At 53.0% G+C, this 25,885-nt stretch overlaps 1 protein-coding gene and 1 non-coding gene across 11 annotated transcripts in view; both read right to left on the reverse strand.

The window, feature by feature from the left end:
• Positions 1-2,493: 2,493 nt before the first annotated feature.
• The window catches only part of TRPM2 (transient receptor potential cation channel subfamily M member 2), a 51,476-nt gene continuing 28,084 nt past the window's right edge, over positions 2,494-25,885 (reverse strand). For 7 of the 10 annotated variants that reach the window (XM_066259226.1, XM_066259228.1, XM_066259229.1 and 4 more), the window contains exons 14-33: positions 24,928-25,057; positions 24,548-24,693; positions 23,517-23,629; positions 22,781-22,994; positions 21,930-22,048; positions 21,254-21,386; positions 20,624-20,795; positions 15,374-15,557; positions 13,662-13,843; positions 13,249-13,381; positions 11,173-11,302; positions 10,583-10,670; positions 9,772-9,929; positions 8,936-9,012; positions 8,523-8,624; positions 7,575-7,661; positions 7,068-7,173; positions 6,182-6,283; positions 4,304-4,420; positions 2,494-3,818 (exon numbers count right to left, since the gene is read on the reverse strand). In XM_066259226.1, the coding sequence (XP_066115323.1) occupies positions 3,693-3,818; positions 4,304-4,420; positions 6,182-6,283; positions 7,068-7,173; positions 7,575-7,661; positions 8,523-8,624; positions 8,936-9,012; positions 9,772-9,929; positions 10,583-10,670; positions 11,173-11,302; positions 13,249-13,381; positions 13,662-13,843; positions 15,374-15,557; positions 20,624-20,795; positions 21,254-21,386; positions 21,930-22,048; positions 22,781-22,994; positions 23,517-23,629; positions 24,548-24,693; positions 24,928-25,057 (2,619 nt within the window). In that variant the 3' untranslated portion in view covers positions 2,494-3,692. The remainder of the gene's footprint in view (positions 3,819-4,303; positions 4,421-6,181; positions 6,284-7,067; positions 7,174-7,574; positions 7,662-8,522; positions 8,625-8,935; positions 9,013-9,771; positions 9,930-10,582; positions 10,671-11,172; positions 11,303-13,248; positions 13,382-13,661; positions 13,844-15,373; positions 15,558-20,623; positions 20,796-21,253; positions 21,387-21,929; positions 22,049-22,780; positions 22,995-23,516; positions 23,630-24,547; positions 24,694-24,927; positions 25,058-25,885) is intronic. The other 3 variants (XM_066259231.1, XM_066259230.1, XM_066259225.1) reach the window with 2 other exon arrangements.
• LOC136327455 (Z6 small nucleolar RNA) lies at positions 7,061-7,114 on the reverse strand. The gene has a single exon (XR_010729668.1). It is a non-coding gene; the product is annotated as a Z6 small nucleolar RNA (small nucleolar RNA).

The raw sequence follows: 25,885 nt of genomic DNA on the forward strand, positions 1-25,885 counted from the left end.
TTAATGATGTATCCACTGATGGATGGATCAATCAATTTCAGGTGCTCATGTAAAGCTATGTGTTGAGCTGCCCTTCTGGTCCTTGGTTCTGTGGCCTGCCTCACTGGCGATGATGTCAGAGTGCCCGTGGGAGTTTCTGGCTGGCAGCCAGGCCCAGGCTGCAGAGCCCTGTGAGAACCTGGCTCACTGTCCTCTCCTGAACATGAGGCAGTGTTCCCAAACACACCAGAAACCTTCTAATGTCATCCTGGCCACATGGTCTGCCCACTGGGCTGCCCTTCTGACTATAATTGGACTCTGGGATGATTACCTTGCCTTTTTATCCACCTGGAAATCAAGTTTCATGGCCCCAGTGATTGAATGCAGTGCTACAACTGGTTAATTGCTTCCCCATCAGGGAGGTTGTTTTGCTGGGTGAGGTCTGAGTGCTTCTCTCTGGGGAGGAGCAAGGAGGAGCCAAGCCTATAGCATCACCAGGGCCAGATTAAATTAGGCAGACAAACAAAACATCCTGGTGAGGCCCAGACGCTGTCCTCCCCACACAGAGACGGAACAGTGCCCAGAGTGGCCCTTCTTCTGGCCATAGCTAGCTGTCTAGGTGTGTGCTAGCTGCTTGCTCTTCTATCCTGCCCTTCCATTGAGCCTGCCCTGGCCGCCACACTGGCCCCATGTACCCATGGGGATCCTTAGATAGAACCCCAGCCCTGCTGGGCACTGTCGAGGGAAGCCAGCTCACAGGCAGGGCTGAAGCAGCCGGCTCGAAGGGACAGGACAAGGGCAGCTGGCCGGGAGCCCACTCACTGAATGGGAACCAAAAAGGCTGGGCATCTAAAGCAGAACCTTCGTGGACAGATTGACTTTGGCAAAATTGTCTCCAGCAGCTCTGGCCACTCTGAGCCTTCCCCTGCATTTAGAGAGTTCCTAGATCTCTCTGAATTCCTGGATGTCCCAGAATTCCTGGTTCTCTCCACCTGCTCTTGAAAACCCAGATTGGAAAACCAAAAACAAGGCCTGCAATTGTTTCCCTTCCCAGCTTCCCAAGAGCACAGGGGCCTGAGCAGCGGCTGGCTTTCTGCTTGCACCCAGCCCCCCACCCCAGTCCCTCCCCCTGGTCTCTTCAGAACCAAACTGCCCCACTCACCCGGCTGCCGAGTTTCCCTGTGGAGAGCAGATGGCTGCCTTTGCTTCCTGTAGTATTTTCTTTGGGATGCCCAGGCCTGGCCCCTCTGTGGGCTCTCCCTGCACCTGCACACGCGCGCGTACACACACACATGCACACATAAGTGCTCACTCTTACTCTTGATCCAGGTTGTCTATGTTTTGTTGATTTTGTTGCTCCTTCTCAAGAACTGTTTTTTGGAGTTTTTTAAATGCCAATTATTTTCCTGTTTTATTAAATTCTACCTTAGCTCCTGGATTTATGTTGTACTGGTTTTTGAGCTTCTGGAATCATAACCTTAGACAATTTACTTTCTGCCTTTAATTTTAAGGCAAGTATTTAAAGTTAGAAATGTTCCTCCTGAGACTCCCCAGCAACAATCCGCAGGACCTGCTCACTGTCTGGCTTTTGGTTTGCTCCACACTAAAGGTGCACATGGGAGGGGGTGTGGAATGGTCCTCACAGGGCATGGTATCCCATTGCTTTTCTCTAGACGATCCCAGCTCACAGTCCCCGCTTGCTGTCCCAAACAGCTGGGAGTGACCCTGGGACCACTCGCAGACCAGCATCAGTTGTCCTGATAGAGGCGCTGCAGCTCCCCACTGGTGTTCCTGTTGGAAAACGGGCAGCTCCAATGTGAGCAGGAGCCATCAGAGAGGGCAGAGGGCAGAGGGCTGCATCACCCAGCAGTGCCCCACCTCTCCCTCTTATCTGTTTAGGGAACTGGTTACTCTCTGTCTCAAGTGCACCAAGAGGACACACCACTAGATGCATTTCCAGTACTCCTCTGGTGGATGTCCCTGTTCTAATGCTACAGTTCTAACGCTGTGGCCACAGCATGGCCTGGGTGACAAGCCACCCATGGGAAGTTGTTGAGACACCCTTTGCTGACCAGGGAGCTCAGTCTGTGCGTGTGTGTGCATGTGCGGTGGGCTGAATGCTTGTGTCCCTCCCAAATATCCGTCTGTTGAAGCCCTGACTCCCAGTGTGGTGTATTTGAGGTAGGGCCTCTAAGGAAGTAATTCAGGTAAATGAGGTCATGAAAGGAGCCCCAAGGCAACAGGGGCAGTGTCCGTATGAGAGGAGAGCACACTGAGGACCTGCCCAGTGAGGACAGAGGGACAGAGGCCTCACCGGAAACCAGCCCTGACCTGGATGTCCAGCCTCCAAGACTGTGAGAGAATCAATGCCCATGGTTTGAGCCGTCCTGTCAGCTGTACTGTGTGACAGCACCCCGAGCTCAGTCTGTGTGTTTCAGTCTCCACAATTCACCTTTGAGAAGTTCTTTCAGAAAGGACACGTAAGTTACACGTTTACAAGTCTAAAATGTCTTTATTAGGTGCTGCCACTTGAATTATAGTTTGAGTATAAGGTTCTATCTAGATAAAAGTGAAGGCCCCACGGTGCCTGAGCACCTACCTGCAGGGTGGAAGGATCCATGACAAGAGCACAGGGACACTGAGTCGCAGTTTGGGGGCTTCAAAGACGATGCTGGGGCCTGGACTAATGAAGCAGAGAGTGGAGAAAGGGAAATCATGAATTTGGACCTGAGGGGCCTGCAGGATGTCCACGAGGAGATGGCCACAAGAGATGCCCTTGGGCACAGCAAATTTGGCTGTGGGTTGGTAGAGGTTTCAGTGGCCCAGACACAGCCCCTGACCGCTGTACCTCTGTAACTTTATTTGCAGGACGCACAGAAGAGCTGGCCAGGCTGGTATGGAACAGCGGATTTAATGTCGGGTTTGGCAACATTCCTGGTCCTGGTTCTCCTGATGGCTTATGCTGATAGTTTGTGACTCGCTGACACTATATGGGGTGCCCCCATACACACCCACCACCCACTCCTCCCTGGGTTCACAGGGAGTGGACAAAGTACTATGTGCAGGAGGGCCCTGCCTGGGTCCCCGAGGCTGTGCACAGGCAGGGACCCATTCCATCTCTGGAGAAGGACTGTGCTCGCCGGCTTCCTGCCCCTGCTGAGGGGCTCAGCCTCAATGGTGACCCAGCTGTGAACCAGGGTTCCTACGGTGCCTGCCCCAGGCCAACCAAGGGTCCAAGTCAGGTCACGATAGAGGCCATCTTGGAGGCAAGGCCTGAGGAGACCACAAGCGACACAGGTCTTGAGCCGAGCTACTTCTGGTGAGGGATGTACTGCTCATGACAGTTACCAGGAGTGACTTGACTGAGGCCAAAGGCAGAGGCTGCCAGGAGGCTCCAGCCCCTCCGCTGGCCGCCAGCTGACCCGGGAGAGGCAGTGATGGCTGGTGGGGTCGTGGTGGCCACTGCAACTCTGAGGAAATGCCGTGACTGGAACCAGTCCATCTTCTGTCTTGGCTCCCCTCACAGGTCACCTTACTGCGCCTTCTGGTTCATGAACTCATCTGGTGGGCGATTCAGTTGGCCATGAGAAGTAGCAGATCCCCAAACCACATCATGCTGTGTTCCCGGAATGCCCGAGGTCCACAGCTGCGTCCTACGCAGCCTAAGCCTCCGAGGGGGCTGGGGACGAACCAGCCTCACCTGAGTCCTCGGGTCAGTAGTAAGCCCCAAACAGAATAGCCACCTTCTGGAGGATGGCCTTGTGGTCAGCATACAGTGGGATGCGCTTATCCACGACCTGCCATCGGATGGACATCCCTGGGTCGCAGGCGTGCAGGTGCTGCAAGGACAAAGGCACAACCTGACCTGAGCTGTCGCCTCCAGCCAGACACCCCAGGATATTACTACAACTCCCGTCTGTAGGTCTTGCTGTGGGTTGTGCCTGGACTTTTATCACAGGGAAATAAAAACACTGACTTCAGGCCCAATTCAGAAGATGCCTGCAGAGCCCTGGAAATCCTCGAGTGAGAAAGAGCAGGCACCTTATTCTGAGGTCTTCTATCCTGTAAATCACACCCTGGGATTGTTCCTTGCAACCTCTTGGTCCCACTTCTGGGTTAGGGACATGTAGGTTTGTGCTAAGTACAGGGGAAAGTATCCCCATAAAGGTGTATAAACTGGCCTCCCCGGACGCAAGCCTGGGGGTCCTCAGGGTACATCACAGGGTCCCCGCCAGCTCTGGCCCTGGCCCAGGAGCCCAGCAGACCTGTCACGGCAGGCCCCACATCTTCCCCCTCCTCAGAGCATGCAACCCAAGCTCCATACAGAGTTCAGTCTCTTCAGCTCCATGTCACTCTGGTCTGGAAAGTGGACACTGACAGCCACCGTCTCAATCCAGGCATTGTCTGTGTTCCGAGGGTCATCCGCGTAGCCTTTGTACACCTGGGAGGCAATGCAGGGTGAGCCGGTCCACCCACCAGACACTGAGCCCTGCCGGTTTCCCTCCAGAGCAAGGTTCCTCACTGTCCCCACGCTTTGGCCCTGGGGTGCTCTGAACATAGCTGCCCATGGTGCCCAAGCCTGACCTGGCTCTCCCTGCCTGTCCAGGTGCTCCCCAACACAGCCCCAGCCTTGACCAACACATTGTGGAGTCTAGGACCTCTTATCTCTTTCCTGACCTCTGTCCTGGCACCCAGACCTGCCTGGACTATCCTTGGAAGAATTAAAAATGATGGCGGACCTTGAAAACATTACAGTAAACAAAAGACATTAGACACCAAAAGCCTCATGCCATGTGATCCACTTAACATGAGTGTTCTGAACAGGCAAATTCAGCAACAGAACGCAGGTTAGTGGTGACCAGGGGCTGGACAAGGGGATGGAAGTGACTACTGATGGGGTGCGGGGTCTCCTTCTGGGTTGATGGAAATGTTTTGGAACTAGATAGAGGTGATGGTCACACACTGTCAATTACTAAATGCCACTGAACTATTTGCTTTCAAGCAGTTTGGATACCATCTTGAAAAAGTAATTATTTTCACAGAGTAAAGAAAAGGGAGATGGCAGTGTCCCAGAGGCACAAACCATGGGACATGGGACAAACCATATGAACCTGCTGGATTTACAGGTCAAAACCATAAGTACTAGCAATCGCCTATTTCATCTTGACATGCGGCAGAAACAGGACAGGTGACAACTTGACTCAAAATATATATAGTCTGCAAAACATTATGTGGTCATGAAAAAGAGTGAGGGAAATTTGTAAATATGGACCTAAAAATATGACCATCACCAATTACATGAAAAAGTAAAAGCACAGAGAAAAGAGGCCATGCTGCATTCTTTTTGCAGGAGTGTGTGCGTGCTCGAGGGTGGACGGAGAGCTGGAGGAGCCCACACAGGTGCATGAAGAAGTACACAGGTGTCTGCACCTGGCAGCACTTGGGCATGTGAGTGTAGAGGTGGCTTCACTGTTCACCCTTTATCCGGCCGCATTTTGGATATTCTAGCAAACACATGTTGCTTTTGTAATTAAGAATGGAATCAGCCCTAGCCAGGTGGTCGCAGGTTCAACCCCCCCACTCAGGGCACATACGACAAGCAATCAAGGAGTGCACAACTCAGTGGAACTAAGTGAAACAACGAGTTGATGCTTCTCTCTCTCTTCCTCTCTCTCTCTCTCCGTTGACCTCTTTCTTGCTCTCTCAAATCCGTGGAAAAATTTAAAAGAAAGAAAGAGAGAGACAGAGAGGGAGGGAGAAAGAAAGAAAGAAAAAGAAAGAAAGAAAAGAAAAAGAAAAAAGAAAGGCTTCAATAAAGCAAACAGGCTCGACAAATGTGTGAGGACCCAGCTTCATGTCCCCAGCAGGACTTGGTGAGCCCAGGACTGGCATCCCAAAACCCCTTTGCCCTGGGAGGCAGAGATGCTGAGGGTCCCCCTGTAAGCCAGCTATGCTCAGGGTAAGGGTGAGTGTGGGATGGAGAGGCCAGACACCAGGCCTGCTCACTTGATTTAGAGGGAACACAATCAGGACAGAGAGGGAAGGCAAGGAGACCCCAAGCCATGGCCATGTTCCCTAGTCCCAGCTCCTTCCTCCAGGAACTCTGGGATGTGAGCCTCAGTGTCCCGTGTCCCCTGCTGTCATGCAACTCTTGCACCCTGAGCGCATTGCAGGGGCTCAGGACACACACAGAGACACCTACCTCTGTGCCATGCATTAGCAGGTTCTCAAAGGAAGGCCAGAACTCTCTCTGGAGGACTTGCTTCAGCTTCCGGGGCAGTGTCTCTCCTGGATCCCGGGATCCCTGAACAGAGGGAGATGGAGGCAGGTTGGCAAGGCCACTCAGGGACCCATCTCCACTGGCTACCTGCCCGACATGGGCAACCAGCCAGAGTCACAGGCCGACTTGCATCTGGCAGCCCGAGTGTCTCAGGGCCAGAGTGACATTGCCCAGAGCCACTGTCCATGTCAGCCCACAGCAGGGTGCAAGGCCAAGGTCACTGCCTTGGAGGGGCGCATGCTGGGCACCATTGCCTCCCAGTCCCTGTAAGGTAGCAGCGCCCTGCCCTCCAGACCCTGGCCACCTTTGGGAGGACTGTGCTTTTATTGTTCATTTGCATTCCTCAGACCCCACCTATCACCTCTGCTTCTCACACTGGGGTCCCGGCCACTTCTGAGGCCACCTGCCCATAAGGGTATGGCCCCTCCCCACCCCTCAGCCACCTAGGAGACCCTGCTTGTTATTCAAAGTCCTTCATAGTCCATGTCCATTCTGCCTCGGCCTTTGGGACACCCTGTCCCCCACTAACTGCATTGGCCGGGACCTGAGCAGGCTCAGCAGACAGCCCTCAGTGCGCAGTGCTCAGAGCTGCACTCCCTCCTGCAGGGGCCAGGGTTGCCCAGCGCCCTGGAATCCATGTTGGGGCCTGAAGACCTTCCGTACTGCCAAGTCTCTGGCTCTGTTGTTGAGAACCATGGACAGAGTCCAGAACCGCCCAGGGCAGAGACTGCAGGTGGGTGCTGTTCAGTCTGTGGGCAGAAGGGATGAGGGAATAATGAAGGGACAGACAGATGACTTAGCGGCTTACCCCTGGCAAGGCCCAGTGCTCTGAGAGGGCATGCTTCATCACCAGCACTTCCAGCACCTTCTTTATGCTTCTCCGGCAAATGGCTCCGTCCTGGTTCCTCCTCCACCTACAAAAGGACATGGCTCACACCTCCCCTCCCCAGGCTCTGGGTCAACTGCCCCCCTGACCACAGGCCCACCCCTGCCTCCTGGGGCCCAGCCCTGCCTCACTCCCTGAGGACCTGCTCCAGTCCAGACCCATCAGGGCTGTCCTCCTACAGGGCTCTAAGGGAGGGGGACCCACAGGGAGGTGAGGGTCCTCTATGGAGATGGGGAATGGGCTATTCTCGAGGCACAACCATTCCTGCCTTGTTCTGGGGGGGGGGGTCGTGTTTACCCAGGCCCTGCCATGAGGCTGCCACCATGTACCAAATGAGAGCTGTACTCGGGGCTCTCTGGGCGCTTGCAGAGGGCCCAGAACTAAGCCCCTCATAGGGTGAGTGGGTGACTGCGTGTCCTCCTTACTCACCGAGTGACCACGGGCTGCAGCGTGTGGTTGGGTCCGAAGCAGCTGAGGCCCCCGCGCCCTCGCAGCCCTGTGCGGCCCATGGGGTTCCTAAGGGGGGGGGAGTCTACTGTCTGCCACCTGCCACTGGGAGAACCAGTCCTTGGGGACCTCAAAGGGTGAGGCAGGGGCTTCAGGTTACCATGGGGTCAGTTGGAAAAGAAAAGAGTATCCTTGAGAGCCAAAGTCTGGCCCCACAGCAGACACATAAGGTATTAAAGCAGCCTTCCTGTCCCCCAGAGATGGCAGGGCTGACCCACTGTGCCACACTGCACCTAGGGGTCAGGGCCAAGCGCCCAGAGACATCCGATGGCTGTGGAAGACCAGGAAGGAGTCGGACCCACCGGGGAGAACAGGCCCCAGCACACAACTCGCCTACACTCCCCCAGCCCAGGACACGAACACTGAGGCCGCGGTTTCCCTGACAGGCAGCACCATCTCCACTCTACCAGGCCCTGTCAGAAAAGACAAATTCTGGACACTGGGATGGGTTCAGTGAATTCACCATTGAAACAAGAGGAAGAAATTCATCATCCATGTCTGACCTGCCATTCCCAGCCCTCAAGTCTAGCCTGTCCTCTAGATCCTAACACAGCTTTTCCAGAACATTCCACGGAGGCTCACCACAGCCTCCTTCTTCAGGTTCCTTGCTCCTCTTGTTTCTTGGGGGCCCCCACATCCCCAGCCATCTGTCATCCTCCTTGATTCTGAAGACCCCAGCCAGCCCCTTCCTCCTCTCAGGCCCCGTACAGGAAGTTCCTTTATGTCAGGAGCCCCAGGCGGCATGTGGTTGACCTGAACAAGGGCCTGCTGCCTAGTTTGCCAAGAGAGGAAACCTGAACCCCAGAAGTGAAATCCCAAATGCCCCCAGGAGGGTTGAGCTAGGTGGGTGGGGACAGGGGCCATACTCACAGAGGGAGCCCATCCTGAACCACATAGCTGCCGTGGAAGCTCCGGCGGTCCACAGGCCCATCCACAGCGTTGTAGGTGACCCTGGACAGAGAGTCCAGGGTGCTGGGAGAAAATAAGCAGTTATGTCCCTAGTCAGAGAAGGCAGGGACAGAGTGCTGTGGTGACCACACCTCAGAGAGGCATTGGTCAGAGTACAGAAGGGTCCCTCACAGGGCAGTGGGTGTCCCTAGCCACATGTCCCCTCCCAGCATGTCCGCAGCCCTTAGGGAGGGCAGAGCAACCCGTCCAAGGAGGAAGCAGCCGCTCGCCCTGAGCAGGATCCCAGCGGTCACTCTGGAGTACCTGGCTGGTCCCTTGCCCTCCCTCCCTGGAGGTGAGAAAGGGACAGGAGGCCCGAGATAGTGCACACTCACTTTCCCATGGGGTCCACCAAGTCCTTGTCCTTCCTCTCAGCCGAGTAAAAGGGCGGGTCATAGATGAGAAACTCTGTCTGTACAAATGGTGGTCTCTCCTCAGATCGTCAGCCCTGCCCAGAGCTCAGGCCCAGGCTCCAAGCTGCGGGCGCTGCTTGTCCTCCCTGCACTCACGCTAGGACTGCGCAGCCACCCCCAAGGTGCACTCAGCCACTTGGCGCTGGGGCAGACCTGAGGGTCTGGCCACACAGAGACTGAAGCCCAGGGGCTGGCAACAGAATTGGTGGTCTAGGGGAGTCTCCCCAGGTCGGGCAGGGGGTCTCAGCTGAACTTGAGAGGTAAGGATTTCACTGGCAGGGAATAAGGACAAGGTAATGGAAGCAACAGCCCAGAATGTTCTGGAAAGGCCAGAGATAAAGTCTGCCCCAGAGACAAAGCTAGCCCTGAGGTTGGGGTGGATGCCATTATCTCTGTCTCCCTCGCTCTGCTCTCTCTCTCCAATGCTTGCGCTTACCTGGCACTCTGTAAAGGGGGAACTGACCATGCACTGGGGACCATGGAACCGAGGACAAGTGGGACGACTAGAGGTGATGGGCAGCTGGCTCTCTGTGCAGAGGCCCACCAGGCACCCTGGGCTAGAGTCTGAGCTCTACCACCTCCAGCTGGGTGGACCTGTGTACTTGGTGTCCTCATTCGTCCAGTATGTCCCTAAGAGGCTGAGGTGAGTCAACCCGCCCTGGTGCCCAGCTATGACCAAGTGTTCAGGGCAGGACAGCTCCTATCTAGAACACTGGGCACCCCAGTCCATTGGGGATGTAGCCAGGACAGGCACTCACCTCCCAGGGCACCTTCTCATTGGGCACGGGGAAGCGCACGATGGGGGAGTTGGGGTAGAGGAGGTGCCGGGCATTTGTGTGGTGTGCGTCACCAAGGTCCTCTGCCTTCTGCCTGCCATCCAACTCGGGGTCCTGCCCCTCCGAGACCTTCTGAGATACTGGGGACATCCACACGAGCATCGGCAAAGTGGGCCAGGCTCAGGCATCTGGCCCACAGGATAGGGCATCCTCTCTGGTCCGTTCCCCAGACTGGGCTGCCTCCCTCTCCCACAGGCTAGGTCGAACACCAGCCCTGCAGGGGCATTCTCCCAGAGCCCCCCAGCACTGTTGCCCTGGTAAGACAGAGAGCTGAGGTCAGGCAGTGTCTCCCCACCAGTACTTGCCTCCCTGTGCAGCTACTAGCAAGGGTCTTAGTCACTAGCTGGACTCAAGGCCCTCAGGAAACCCGTCCAATGAAGGAGGCACCTCTGTTCCTTTAAGGCCAGTGGCCCCCAGGAGGGGTCCTCATGCCCAGTTCCTGGCTGGTTACAAATTCAAGAACAGAGATTTTGCTTTCTGTTACCCAGTCCATGTGGCTGGGTCTCGGGCAACCCCTGGAGTTGCCCCCCTTTGCAGCATGATGCACAAGCGGAAGACGGGGGCTCTGTGCCAGCCTCGCCTTGGGAAGTCCCCAACCTGGTTAAGTCCAAAGGGAACTTGGCCACATTTGGCATTCATGTGGCAGCTTTCCTCCAGGCCCAGCGAGAGCCCCTGCCTGGTGTCTCTGCTCCCCACAGAGCCTAGACTTGAAAGAACACAGCTACCCACTCACCTAGACTAGGGGCGCCCTCCTCTGATCCAAAGCCGCTATCTCTCAGGGTCTTCACAATCCAGTGCAGGGCTCTGGTTGTCTGGGCCACCTGGAAGTAACATGCCAAGTAGGATTTAGTCAATTCTTCCCACACAGCAGGCCTACCCCTCCGCTGCATACTCCCCAGGTGGCTGTGGAAACCAACAGGGCTCTGCAGGGAGCTGGTGGGGTTGAGGGCAGCCAGGGGCCCCCAGATTCCCACAGCCCCATTCCAGGCTCTGTCTGGCACGGGGTCCTGCTATAGCAGCTGACACAGAAGACAGGTCCCAGGAAGCCAGAGGCATGGACGAGAGTTTATTCCTCAGATCAGCCCATATGTGGCTGCCTCACAGTGCAATGAGCTGGAGTTCAGCCAGGGAACTCTTTGGTAGAATTTTCCGGAGGACAAACAAGGCACCTCTTCCCATTGGGAACAGGTGCTCTGACATTTCCCACCTCCTTCTCTTGATTGTGTCCCAGTGTGTTCCATCTTGAGCCACTGCTCCACAGAGGGACCGGCCAGGCCCATTGGATCTGTGCCTCAGAAATGTAGGTCCTGGCCCGAAACCCACCTGCTCCTCCAGGGAAGCCAATCTCTGCTCCATGGAGCCTGAACCCTTCAGATGGTCCATTTCCAGCAGATCCACCATCGTGTCCACCCTGAAAGAGCGCAAAGCTGAGCCCAGCCGGCCAGCCTCAGACCTGGGTGGTGAAGAAACATGGGTCCAGCTTGCGGATATCATAGTCAACAGCCCAGGCTCTGTCAGCCTTAATTTCAGGCATCATTCTTTGAATTCGAAAGTGTTTATCATACACATTTCTGTATAGACTAACTACTGCCCAGTGCCCAAGAAGGGAGATATCTTAGCCAGTGGATGCCACAGGCTCCCACTGCCATGCTGACAGCCTTAGAATATCCTGGGAGAGATGCAGGTGTGAGGGGCACACACACCTGAGCCCCTCACCTGCACTTGCCACAAGCTCTGAAACCCAAGTCACAAACAACAAAGCTACCGCTGGACACTGCTGGGGTTTGCAGGGAGGAGAGGCAGTGCCATCGCTTTGGGAATGATTGCTTCAATTTTGTCTTGTTTTGCTACAATGTGGAAATGTCACATGACTTCGGCTGGCTGTGTGCATGGGTAAAATAATTCCATGGCCCAGTATCCACCCAGACTCTCTCATCTGTTTATGACCAGGTGTCTTTATTTTCTGTTTCCGTCAATGCTAACCATAAGACTGTTCTTCTGTAATGATGTGGGCAATCATTTTAGTAACCTCTGAATGCCGAGCTGGGCTACAACCCATTCTGAAGGGTTATGTAGGCAAAGGGAAGAAAAGCACTTTACTGAGGGCCTGGGAGTTAACTCTTGCACTCACTATGTATTGCTTAATTTCCCAAAAGCCACATGCCTGCTTGGTGCCCTGTTCCTAGCCAGCCCTGTGAATGTGCTGCCTGGCTACTGGAGAGAAGGTGACAGAGTGTGTTTGGCCTGCTATGACTCAGTCACTTTGACAAGCAGGAACTGTTTCCATTTGCAGATGGAGCTTATCTGAGACCCCACCCCATCATCAACACACTCCAGCCCTGTGGGGTGGGTGCAGTGGGGTCAGCTTGGCCCCGGAGCCACGCTGCCTCTGGGCCTGGGATCCCTCACCTGACCACAGGGGAGGAGGTGTCCAGGTGGGGGGAACCACTGTCCTCACATGTGTGCAACCTGACATAAAGCCACAGACTGCTAAGCAGTGCTGATGGAGGGCCAGGCGTGTCTCCAACTCAGGAAGTGCTCATGCTTCACACATGCTCCCATGTTCTGGAAGCCACTCCAGGCGACGGCTACTGTCACAGTCACCATTTCACAGATGAGCTGACAGAGGAGCAGAAAGGCAGGTGACCGTCTCTAAGGAAAGGTAAGGAGCCCACACACTTGGCCACTCCCCAGGATGCTCTCTCCATGGCCTGTGGGAACCTCCGTGCCAGGGCAGGAGCTGCCATGACTACATGGCACCACGTCCCCGCCCTCCTCCTGGCAAACAGTGAGACACACACAAACAGCAGGACCAAACTTTTCCACATACGTGTGCAATGCAGCCAGGCCTGGTGCCCACAGGCTTGAGGGGTGAGTGGAGAGAAGGGAGCAGAGAGATCTCTCCCTCAACACTGACCCCACTTCCTGGATGGAAGTGGGGGAGGAGGAACTGAGAGCAGGAACCAAGGACAGTCCTGAGTGGTCCTGAGTGGTCCTGAGCATCGGGTGGGCTCCTGAGGCCCAAAGGGAGCTGCAGCAAGGCCTGAGCCAGTACGCTAGCTGTCTACCCTTCCAGGCCTCCACACAGCCTCCTGGGGGCCCACCTGTCCCTCCTCCAGCCCACCCCACCCCTGTGTTTCAGGGTCAGCCTTGCCCACAGATGGCCTTCCTAAGACCCAGAGGAGGGCTATGGGTCAGCTAGAGGACACAAGCCCAGTGCCAGTAGCATGCACTGGGTCAGCTAGAGGACACACCCCCAGTGCCAGGGGGTGTAGCACTGCGGTTGCCATCCCAGGTGATCACCTGGGCCTCCCCCAGGTGGGCTATGTCCCTCTTATGTCTTACAACTGAAGGGGGCTGTGGCGTCCCACCCAAGAGGGCCGCCCTGGCCTCCCGGACCTGTTGCTAATGTCTTGAATCTTCTGCTCTGGCCTCTGCTTCTGCTGGTACTGCTGGTTCTGCAGGTAGTTCTCCTTCAGGTAGATCTCCCAGGACAGGAGTGCTGCCTCCTCATTCTTCTCCAGCTTGTTCTCTGTGTGGGGAGCAGGCAGGGGAGCCTGAGCTCTGCGTGAGGAGGCCCCAGCCCACTTGAGAGCCCCGCCGAAGGGTTCTGCACCCTGAGCACCAGGAGGAGCCTGCCCCATGCCCACCCCCGAGAGGCCTGGTGGGAGGTCAGGGGCACAAGTTATCTACATTCTTTCCAAGCTTCCAGGATTCTAGAAGGAGCCACCACACCCAACACTAACCCACATATGGTCCCTAAGACTGCTGAGAACAAGCACACTCTGTGGACAGCAGAGGGTCCAGCTTACTGAGCTGCTTGTGTCGCTTGGCGGGTATCTTCAGGACGACCCTCTTGATGAAGAGGTGCAGGTGGCTGAGCAGGATGAAGGGAGGAGGGGCCGGGGGCCGGCCCTGGTACTCCTCAATCAGGTCATGGCGCTGGAACTTCCAGATCTGGTCCGTGTGCTCCTGAACCTGCTGGAATGTGTAGCTGGTGGGGAGGTGGGGAGCACACCAGTTACATGAGAATGACAAGACTCACCAAAAAGGGATGAGGCAAAATTGTTACACACCCATTTCACTGCCCGGGGGTCTAAGTGATGACCCATAAAATGCAGGCACACCTCCTAGTACAGTGATTCTAGAGGCAGACAGAGACAGCTGACTATCCAGACTGAGAAGCCTGGGCTTCCTGAGAGCCAAGGGGAGAAGAGAGAAAGATCACTCAGCTCTCAGAGTTTATAAACCTCGTTAGCGATGAGACAAAGCAGACATCTGTGGGGAGTGAGACAGTGGCCTGGCTCTGAACTCTGAAAGGAGTGTATTGCTTGAATGTGACAAACAGAAGGGACAATGTCTTCAACAGGAGGACAAGTTTATTCTCTGCATGTTTGCCATCTTGCACAGGGCTCCTGGCAGAGCTAAATCCAAGATGGAGAGAGGCCTCTAGGGGAGGCAGGCTGGGCTGAAATGTGCTTTTTTTACTAGCTACGGGGAGAGAGCCTGTCTGCTGGCCCATTTGGCCTCCATATTAGAGTTCCAGAACATGTTCAGGGTCTGTCACATTAAATCAAAAGTGACAACCTCAGCAACTTAGCTGATAAAAGGGGAGCAGAAAGGGTGCATGCCCAAAACAGGAACTTACAGATCTTCACAAGGGTCACAGTTCCCATGGGCAGCCTTTTTTTTTAAGTAAGAGAGAAAAGGTGGGAGGAGGGAGAGAGATGAGAAGCATCAACTCATAGTTGCATCATTTTTAGTTGTTCATTGACTGCTTCTCATATGTGCCTTGACTGGGGGGCTCCAGCCGAGCCAGTGACCCTTTGCTCAAGCCAGCGAACTTGGGCTGAAGCAACCTTTGGGTTCTAGTCAATGACCACGCGGTCATGTCTATGATCCCAAGAAGAGCAGCATTTTTACTCAGTGTTGACACATGCTTCATCATAGAGATGGCCTCAGACAGGCCACTGCCCTGTCCAGCCTGGTTCCCTCATCTGCAAACCAGGAGGCCTGCACAAGAAGCTTTTACCCTTGGAATCTTAATTTCAAGTATATAAGCAACCAAGAGGACAGAGGCTGAGCAAAACTAAATGTGTTTCAAAGAGCCCTGAGTATGAATCCTGCTGCCCCCGTGCACATGGCTATGTCCTGGGCCCTCCAGGAAGGTTGATTTCTCTGTGAGGTACCCAGACATTCCTTGACCATAAACCTGGAGTTCCCCTGAAGGGCCCCACTGACCCCAGGAGCAGGAGGAGTGAGACTCTGCCTGCCCCCAGATGCCTGCAGCCACTCCCAGCCTCCCATAGCAGGGGCTGGAGTGACCAGTGCCGCTGGGCCCCCAGCAGCAGGTGCCCTGGACAGATACAGGGAGAGTGGCCAGCACATTCCAGCCTGTATTGAACAGGGTGTCTCAGAGCAGCTGGATCTTAGGTCCCAGGCTCAAGCTCCAACCACACCGTTGGTGGTGATGGCAGGAGGACAGGGCTGTGTGGCCTAGGGTGTCCCCCACCACAGAACTCACTTGAACATGGCAATGAGCAAGTTGAGCAGCAGGATGTTTGTGAAGAGCAGGTACAGGCAGAGCAGAATGACCGTCAGCCACTCAGGGAAGATGGGCTGGTGCCGGGTGGGGTCACTCTCAGGGCACTTGGGTTTGTAGGGGTCAGTGCCATTGGGGCTACACTGGTCCAGGTTGAAGTTCACACCTAGCATGGGGGTGGGGCAGGAAACAAAGAAAACCATGCAGTCACAGGCCTGGACACCTGCACATCTGGGTGACCTCAGCTGTCAGCTCAGCCCCAAAGAAAGCCCAAAGAGAGGCGTCCGTCTACACCCAGGCATCCTCTGAGGGCAGAAAGAGGGGCCACAAGAAAAGTCCCAGGTGCCAGACTTCCTTTCCAGGCTGGCCCATGCCCTTGTCCAGGACCCAGCCATCCCCACCAGTCATTTCCTGGGTCCCAGGTAGGGCCAGCTCCAGGAAGGTTATGGTCGTCACTAACACACAGGTCTCAATCTGGAGAGTCCCATATGGTGAGAGAGAACATAAAAAGAGAAAATTAACACCTATCGGAAAGAAGACAGATGAGAAAACCAAGTGCTGCCGAGGTGATACACTGACTTGAGCAGGTGATTACGAACCAGACACAGCCCCGCATGGGTGGAGAGGCAGAGGATGCAGAATAAACCACGAATATATAGTGAGCCTGTGCTTGAAAGCATCCCTAAGGAAACACATAGGGGTGTTAATAGTGGTTAACTCTGGTAGTGGGGTTAGGGACCACATCTTTCTTTACGTTGAATTTAATTTTTTTTCAATAATTAATAGGTACTGTTTTGTAATCAAACATTTTTTTGAAAGTGTTACTAATTTTCTGAGATAGAAACTCACTATAATAGCTATAAATACCTATATTAAAAAAGAGCTCAAATTAATAACATAACCTTCCACTTTAGTAAACTAAAAAGAGAAAAGCAAACTAAATCCAAAGCAAGCAGAAGGAAGAAAGTAATCAAGACCAGAATTCAAATAACTAAAGTTAAAAATATTTTTAAAACGAAAACAAAATTTGGTTCTTGAGAACACTCAACAAAATTACAACCCTGTAGCTCCACTGATCAAGGAACAAAAAAATAAAGGCTCAAATCACTAAAATAAAAAAATGAAAGAGAGGAAGTTACTACCAACCTTACAAAAATAAAAAGAACTATAAAGAAATACTGCAGCCTGACCTGTGGTGGCGCAGTGAATAAAAAAAACCTTGACCTGTTATGCTGAGGTCGCCGGTTTTAAACCCTGGGCTTGCCTGGTCAAGGCACATATGGAAGTTGATGCTTCCTGCTCCTCCCCACCTTCTCTCTCTCTCTCTCTCTGTCTCTCTCTCTCTCTCTCTCCCCCCTCCCCCGTCTCTCCTCTCTGAAATAAATAATAAAAAAATAAAAATAATTGTTAAAAATTCTTTAAAAAAAAAAGAAATACTGCAAAAAACTGTATGCTAACAAATTAGATAACTTAGGAAAAATGGGCAAACTCCTAGAAAGCTATAAACTATCAAAAGTGACTGAAGAAGAACTAGAAAACACAAATAGACCTATAACAAGTAAAGAGATTCAATTACTAATTTTAAAACTTCACACAAAGAAAAGTTCAGGCCCAGGTGGCTTTACTGGTAAAATCTACCAAATGGGCCCTGGCCGGTTGGCTCAGCGATAGAGCATCGGCCTGGCGTGCAGGAGTCCCGGGTTCGATTCCTGGCCAGGGCACATAGGAGAAGCGCCCATCTGCTTCTCCACCCCTCCCCCTCTCCTTCCTCTCTGTCTCTCTCTTCCCCTCCCACAGCCGAGGCTCCACTGGAGCAAAGATGGCCCGGGCGCTGAGGATGGCTCTGTGGCCTCTGCCTCAGGTGCTAGAGTGGCTCTGGATGCAACAGAGCGACGCCCCAGAGGGGCAGAGCATCACCCCCTGGTGGGCATGCCAGGTGGATCCCGGTCGGGCGCATGCAGGAGTCTGACTGCCTCCCTGTTTCCAGCTTTGGAAAAATGAAAAAAAAAAGGGGGGGGGGGAATCTACCAAATGTTTAAAGAAGAATTAAAACCAATCCTTCACAAACTTTTCCAAAATATAAAAGGGGAGGGAATACTTCCTAAGTCACTCTTCTGAGGCCAGCACTACCCTAATACCAAAAGGAGACAAAACATTACAAGACAACTTCAGACCAAGACGTTTTGTGAATATAGATGCAAACCCTCAACAACATGCTAGAAAACCGAGTCCAGCAACATAGAAAGAGACTCATACACCATGACCAAGTGAGATATAGCCCAAGAATGCAGAGTTGGTTTCACATGTGAAAATTAATTAATGTAATACGCCATATTAATAGGATAAAGGACAGAAGCTGTATAAACATTTTAAGAGATGTGGAAAAAGCATGTGACAAAATCTAACAGCCTTCATAATAAAAACACTCAAGAAACCAGAAACAAAAGGGAACTTCTTCAACTAGAAAAAGGACATTTATAAAAACCCACTGCTAATATTGTACTTAATAGTGAAATATTCAAAGCTTTCCACCCCAAAGGTCTAGAACAAAATAAAGAAATTTGTTCTCAATACTTCTATTCATCATTGAACCAGAGATTCTAGCAAGATAATTAGGCAACAACAAATAAATAAAAAGCATCCAGATTGGAAAAGAACAAGTAAAAATTATCCCTCTTTATAGGTGATATGATCTTCTATAGAACAAATCCCAAGAAATCCACTCAAAATCTATTAGAGCTAATAAAGAAGTTCAGCAAGGTTTCAGGATACACAATCAATATACAAAATATAATGTATTTCTATACACTAGCAATAAACAATCCAAAACAAAATTAATAAAAGAATTCTATTTACAACAGCATGAAAATGAATAAAAAACTTAGGAATAAATTTAATAAAAGTAGTACAACTTAAACACTGAAAATTACAAAACATTACTGAAAGAAATTACCTAAATAAGGGGAGACATTCCATGTTTACTATCAAAATTCTAGATGCCTTCATTCTATTTTTTTTTTTTTTTTTTTTTTAGGAAATTGATCAGCTGAGGCAAAACTTCACATGGATCCAAGGGACCCAGAGGCCAAATAATCTTGAAAAAACAGACTCAGACTTCCTGATTTTAAAACTTACTACAAAGCTACAGTAATCAAGACAGTGTGGTTCTGGCATATGGAAAAACATATAGATCAATGAAACAGAACTGAGAGCCTAGAGAGGAACCGTTTCATTAATGATCAATTGATTCTTTTTGTGTGTGTGTGTGTGTGTGTGACAGAGACAGAAAGACAGAGAGAGGGACAGATAGGGACAGACAGACAAGAAGGGAGAGAGATGTTAAGCATCAATTCTTTGTTGCGGCTTCTTAGTCTCCTTAGTTGTTTATTGACTGCTTTCTCATATGTGCTTTGACTAGGGGGGAGGAGGCTGCAGCAGAGCAAGTGAGTTTCAAGCCAACGATCTTTGGGCTTAAGCCAGCAATCATGGGCTCATGTCTATGATCCCATGCTCAAGCCAGCGACCCTGCGCTCAAGCTGGTGAGCCTGCACTCAAGCCAGTGACTTCAGGGTTTCGAACCTGGGTCCTCTGTGTCCCAGTCCAACACTCTATCCTCTGCACCACCGTCTGGTCAGGCTCAATTGTTTTTTGACAAAGGTGCCAACAATTCAATAGGGAAAGAACAGTCTTTTCAACAAATATCCAGAAATAACTAGATATCTGCATGCCAAATAATACTATATACAAAAATTAATTTAACTAGATCAAAGGCCCAAAGTAAGAGCTAAAGCTATAAAACTTTGAGAATAACAACCAAGGCATAAACCTTGGATTAGGCAATAAATTCTTAGATATGCTACCAAAAGCACAAATAATAATCGAGACTGATAAACTGAACTTCATCAAAATTAAAAGCTTTTGTAGTTCAAAGGACAACATAAAGTGAAAAGGCACCCCAGAGAATGGGGTATTATTTACAAATCACAGATATGATAAGGGACGGGTATCCATATGTAAAGAACTCTTACAACTCAATAAAAAGACAAACAACACACTTGAAAAATGGGTAAAGGATAGGAATAGACGTTTCTCCAAAGAAGATACAGAAATGGATCTACACAAAGAGATCTTTATATCTACACAAAGAAGTGCTCAACATTATCAGCCATATCAGGGAAATGCAAACCCAAACCACAACGAGATACACTTCATACCCACTGGAATGGCCAGAATCAAAGAAGCCAGCCAGTAACAAGTGTTGCCAAAGAAGTGGAGAAATTGGAACCCTCTTGCACTGCTGGTGGGATAGAAATGTTGCAGTTTGGTAGTTTTGCAAAAAGTTAAACATAGAGTTACCTATAACCCAGCAGTTTCACTATAAATACACAACCAGAAGAAATAAAAACATATGTCCACACAAAAAGTTATAAATAACTGTTAATAGATGCATTGTTCATAGTAGCCAAAAAGTCAAAACAACTCAAACATTCACCCACTTAGAAAGAAACAAGAATGTGGTCTATCCACACAATGGAATATTATTTAGCCACAAAAAAGGAGTGAAATACCGAGACAGGCTCCAATATCGATGAATTTTGAAAATATCATGCTCAGCAAAAGCAAAACACAAAACACTACACACTACATTATCCAACTTATATGCAAGGTCTACAAAAGATATTTTATAGAGACAAAAAGTAGAGTAGAGGTTGACTATCGCTGAACAGAGAAGGACTAGGGAGTGACTGTTAATTCGTATGGAATGTCTTTTTGGGGGTGATACAAATGTTCTAAAATGAAATTCTAAATTTATTCTAAAATTAGTAATTAAAGAAAAAACTCGGTATACAAACAGTGTTTTCTCCATCTAGGGAAAGAGGAAGTTATTTCTGACTGGGGTGGGAGAGAAGGAATAGGGTGGCACTAACATTGGGGAGGACATGTCACTGATGCCCCAGTGCCCCAGGCCACACCCTCGGCCCACCTGGATCTCAGCCGAAGCTTTGAGATACAGCTCAGCACCTGACCCTACCCTGGCTGATGCCTTTCCCCTCAAGTGGACAGTATGTACACCTGCCTCTTTCTTTCCTCAGGGAAACTCTGGACCTCCCACCCCATGGGCAGCACTGAGCAAGTGGGAAATGCCCACCCTCCCTTCCTTGTCCCATAGGCTCACAGGACCCCTGCTGTAGTGTGGCCTCCTTTCCCACAGCTGTCAGGACCATGTCCTACCATCGATGTAAGATGGCATCTGCCCGAAGATGGTGAGGTATGACTGGTACATGACCCCCCGGAAGATCCAGTCCACTCGGCTCTCATTGTGGATGAGGATGGCCTGCTTGGCTACCCCGAAGGACACAACCCACACAGCCAACAGGAAGAGGAAGAAGAAGACATCCTTCATCTGCAGAGACAAGGCAGCACTAGCTGCAGCTGCACACACATCTTGCTCTCCCTAACGACAGGTGGGGTCCACCCTCCATGCCCCACATGTGCACCCTGCAGTGCAGGGAGAAGTGGTCAACACCCCTGATGCAGTGCTCAGAACCAAAAGCTCTGGGCACACAGCCCTAGAGCTTCCCACATGACCTAATGGGATCCTGAGCACCCCACAATGTACAGCAGGGGTTGGATGTTTTTGTGACCCACAGAGGGGAGCAATGGGAGCGGTAACAGGGATCTGGAATGCACTGTGTTGATCAGGGAAGCTTGCCTGGAAGAGATGGCACATAGGAAAAGACCTGAGACTGGCATGCCAGGAGGTAAGAGCCCAGGGGCAAAGCAGGGACGTGAGAACCTAGGGGCATGCTTAAGCTTTGGCACTTCACTTGAAACTGGCATCAGGGCCCCTCATCTCCTTACCATCCGCTTCACGATGATTATCTTGGGCCCTAGTGTCTTACTGATGGTAAATATGTGCATCAGCCGGAGACAGAACATGATGAAATCCAGGGAGAGGATGATGCGCCCGGGGTACAGTAGTGCCGGTATCAGCCTGGCCCGGACAGAGACAGGGGCCTCAGCTTGCTGCTCCCAGGGCCTGTCCCCAGCCACCTGCGCATCTGTCCAAGCCCATGTATGGCTCTGGAGGACAAGGGCTCTGGCAACTCTTGGGCCTTGAAGTACTAAAAATTGGGTGTGAGCTCAGGAGGCAAAGTCTCCCATAGGCGGCTGGGGTGCGTTCTCCAGAAAGGTCTGGAAGCCCAGTCTCAGTCAGTAGCTAGACTGCAAGCATCCTAGGACAGGAGGCTGTATGGGGTGCCTTGAGCATCATGGAGAAAGGGGGCCACGGCATGGTGTTAGACAGGCACGGCCTTGATGGCCAATGGAGAGGCCAGGACGACAGCAGGAGGGAGCCAGCACCTGTGCATGAGGGTGGCCATCCTCTGCTCCTCCAACAGTGCCCAGGGTGGGCAAGGCTGCCCACCAGACAGACGGCAGACTCATTCAGATGTAGCTGAGCCCATGAGGGTGGCCGGCTCTGACCCTAGTCCAGGGGCCACCCCTGCATGTGCCCTGAGGGGACAGGGCCACTCACCTGCAGGTCAGCCCAGCTATGAAGAGCAGGATGGCAGCAATGTCCAGTTTATTCCAGAAGTCGCTGAAGTACAGGAGCGCCATCTTCATCAGCCCACACTCGTCAGGGTCATAGAGGAGCTGTGAGAGGACACGTTAGGGGAGGCCCGGCCTGCTGTCACTTTTATTTTACCCGCAGTGAAATGCTCGCTCCTTCCTGGAAAGCAAGGCTAGCTAGGGAGTGAACGGAGTTCCACCACCCCTGGGTCAGGAACAACAGAGAGATGCCTGGCCAGGAGGTGTCACCTAACTCCTCCAGCTGCCAGGATCCCAGCCCTGCCCTGCCCAATATGTAAATGAGTGCATTGGGGAAACCCCGCCCCACTGTCAGGAGCCAGCCCCATCCTGCTTCCTGCAGCAGCTCCTAGAGGAGAGGGAGGTCCCTGGAGTGACTGTGGGAGCCTAGCAGGAGTCCCCATGCCCTCCTCTGGGTATCAGACCCTAGACCCAGGCAGCTGCAGGGTGGGGACAACCTTGTCCCTTCATGGGACCATCAGACTGAATCAGGGAGAAGGGCATGCCCCCAGTTCTGGGGCTGCCTGTGAGGCTGGAACTTCCGGCCCTCATAGACACGGTCTGGCTGCAGGAGGCCACGGGGAGAGAAGGGCAGAGGAGAGGCCAACAGACAGGGCAACAGAGCCACCTGGCCCACACCTCCTCCCACTGCTCCAGGTCCCGACAGGCAGTAGCAGTTACATCATGTGAGTGAAGTGGGCCAAGGGCCATGTGAGACAGTGACCAAGCAAGCATCAGGTGGGAGAGGACCAGTGGACAGGGGACCCCAGAGAACTGTAAGGAAAGGGTAGGATGTACCTGCCGCAACTCCTCACAGACCAGGGAGAAGAGCCAGAGGTAGATGAGGTGCTCACACCAGGAGGGCGAGGGCTGGAAGTCCACCATGAGCACGTAGGCAAACAGGCAGAGGAAGGAGAAGTAGGACAGAATGTTCAGGTGGAAGATAACCACAGGTGCGTTGAAGAAGGCACGGACCCGGGCCAGGCCCCGCACCGCCTGCACCCTCCTGTTCCTGCGGCGACAGTGAGGCCGTAAGGAACCTGACAGCTCAAGGACCTCAGCCACCTTGCACCTGGGCCCAGGTGCTCAGGGGGGTCCTGCATGTGCTCACACCAAGTGGCAGGGAAGGGAGGATGTGTCCCATTGTCTTGTGCACACAGCTACAACAGAGGGCCCCATCAGATACCCACAGAGCAAGGACCCCAAAAGAGCCTGCAGCCTGGTTCCATTAGAGCTGTCCCAAATCCTTGGGCCACTTGAGTACTCAGGGTAGGTGGGTGCTCAGGGCAGGTGGGTGCTCACAGCAAGTGAATGCTTGAGGACAGTAGGTGCTGGGGCAGAATGGGGACTTCGCACAGGTGTGGCCTCTCCCTGTGCCTCTTAGCTCAACATATCCCCACCATTCTAGGATCCAGTCACAACGCTGAGGATTCCTGCAACTAGCCCCCAGCAAAGGCATATGGGGTAGATGGTCCCGTGCCCGTGGGCACCTCTCACAGCCTTATAACCCCAAAGCGCCCCAGTCAGGCGGCACCTGAAGGAGATGAGGCCAGTGGCGAGCAGCGGGAAGACCAGCATGCACAGGATCACCCGCCAGAGCCCATTGTCCACGCAGAGCTGGCCCCACCACACCTTGGTCAGGAAGGCCTGCGGACAGAGGGGTACAGCTTCAGGACAGGGGCCCTCACCCCACCTGACCTCAGGCTCCCTGCGCCCTACCCCCGAGGGTGAGTGGGTCCACATACTCAAGAAGAGCGTTCTCTGGGCCCCTCACCCCACCTGACCTCAGGCTCCCTGCGCCCTACCCCCGAGAATGAGAAAGTCCACACATTTAAATGCAGCGTTCTCTGGGCCCCACAACTGCGCAATTTGGTGGGTGGCACAAGGCAGGCCCTGCCATGTGCCAGCTGAGGAGAGGCCCCAGGTGAACCAGGCCAGGCTCTCCCAGAAGTGAGGGGGGCATACCTGGGCTTCTGGCTCCAGGGCCCACCCTCCCTGGCTCTCACCACCGGGCCCCTTTGAGCATGGTATGTGTGGAGTGGGGGAAACAAATGTCCTCCCCACGGTATCCCCAGATCCCAGCCCACACGATAATACGCCATGTACACAGTGACAGCACAAAGCCAGGCTCAAGGAAACAGCAGTCTTCTGAAGGCACTCACCAAATGCCTGCCTCTGATGCAAGAGGAGGAGCTCCCTGCTCATGGCACTCTGCCCTCCCCCATGTGCCCCTCCTGAGGCCCCAGGAGAGGAGACTGACACCTGACTCCTTGGGCCTCCTGGGTGACCACTAGGGCTCCCAGGTGGGAGCACCCCATTGTGGAGGTGAATGGTGGCCTTCAAGACCCCCACCCACTCTTACTTAGCATCATTTCCTCCTCTGTATACAGGGAGGAAAGAGGGTCTGGAGGGTCTGCAGCACATGACCAATGGGCGAGGCACCATCCCTGTGTCCTTGAGGGACCCGAAACTTGTGAATATGTGTGCCCTGTACACGAGCAGAGGTTGCAACCCCTAATAGCATCACAGGTGGCTGTTTCTGGAAGCAGGCTCTCAGAAGGTCACCTGGATGCCCCCGTGGGAAACAAACTTCATGTCCTTGGCCTCCAGGGCCAGCTGCAGGCAGGTGGTCTTCCCCCAGGCCTCTGACACACGGATGAGTAGTTTCTGTGCTCTCTCTTCATCCTTCCGGTAGCACTCAGTGAAGACCCCTGATGGAGGGGGAATATCTGTGTCATAGCAGCAGGGTCCCCATCACTGACAATGGGGACAGTGTGACAGAGCAGCCCCTCCAGATGGCAAAGTCTGAACAGGAGTGGGGCTGAAATTAGGATGAGGACCCCAGGGAAACAAAGAATGACATTGAGGGTCTGAAACCTGGGATGAGAACCCCAGGGTAATGCACGGAGCTGAGTGGCCGGAGGGCACGGCCCTGTGGAGCTCACCAATGGCTCTGTGCTCATACTGGTCAGCGAGCGCCAGCATCTCCTCAGAGCTGTCCGTGTCTTCCTCCTCCTTGGAGAGCTCCTTGAGGATCTTGCTGCAGGCCAAAGCCGCGGCAATGCAGTCCTGGCTCTGAGGACGAGGGGAGCCACTATGAGGGCCTGCATTGTCCAGCCAAGGGGACCCCAGACACACTACCCAGGGCTGATGAGAGCAGAGACCCTGGGATAGCACAGGCCACTGGGTGTTACTTGTTGTGGTGCCTGTCTATATAAACAATTTGGGTCACTCAAATCAACACGTAAGCACTTTCTGGGGTGCACTCTCCTACACTGGCCAGTGGGAGTGGTCTGCTTGCCAGGAGGCCTGCTTGCCCACCCAGAACACGGACTGCACACAGGGTACTGACATAGCCTTGCTGGTACAAGGCCTGGAGCTCCTGGGGCATCTGGTCAACCCTAGATGTGGGACTGAAGGTCAGGGAACACCCAACAGAGAGAAACAGACCCATGCAAGTCTCTGTCCAAGTTCAAGGATCTCTGCCTCAGGGGCACCACCAGGCCCAGGCACCAGGCGGGGACTAAGAAAATCTCAAGGAAGGCTCTCAAGGCACAGCCCAGAGACACTGAGTCGAAGAGCAGCACCAGCCCAGCATGAGGGACTGGTGTCAGAGCCCGGAAGGCTGTATTTGGCCTCTCTATCCCCTGAGCCCCACAGAGCACACCAAGGTCACAGTCAGGCCTGGCCCAGCTGCTGACCCACCATGCTCCCTGGGAGAGGACGAACCTCCCAGAACCACCACCAATGCTGTGCTGCTAGTGACTCTGGGAAGGGAGCTAACTCCTGGAGAGCAATTTGGAAATTCCAGCACTAAAAACAGGGGCATCTCTGAGAAAAAAAAAAATATGAATTTACTTTCCCTTTAAAAGGACAGTCAGCCTGAACCAGGCTCAGGACAGG

This window comes from Saccopteryx bilineata, chromosome 2 (genome assembly GCF_036850765.1).
Source record: "Saccopteryx bilineata isolate mSacBil1 chromosome 2, mSacBil1_pri_phased_curated, whole genome shotgun sequence".
Taxonomy (NCBI): domain Eukaryota; kingdom Metazoa; phylum Chordata; class Mammalia; order Chiroptera; family Emballonuridae; genus Saccopteryx; species Saccopteryx bilineata.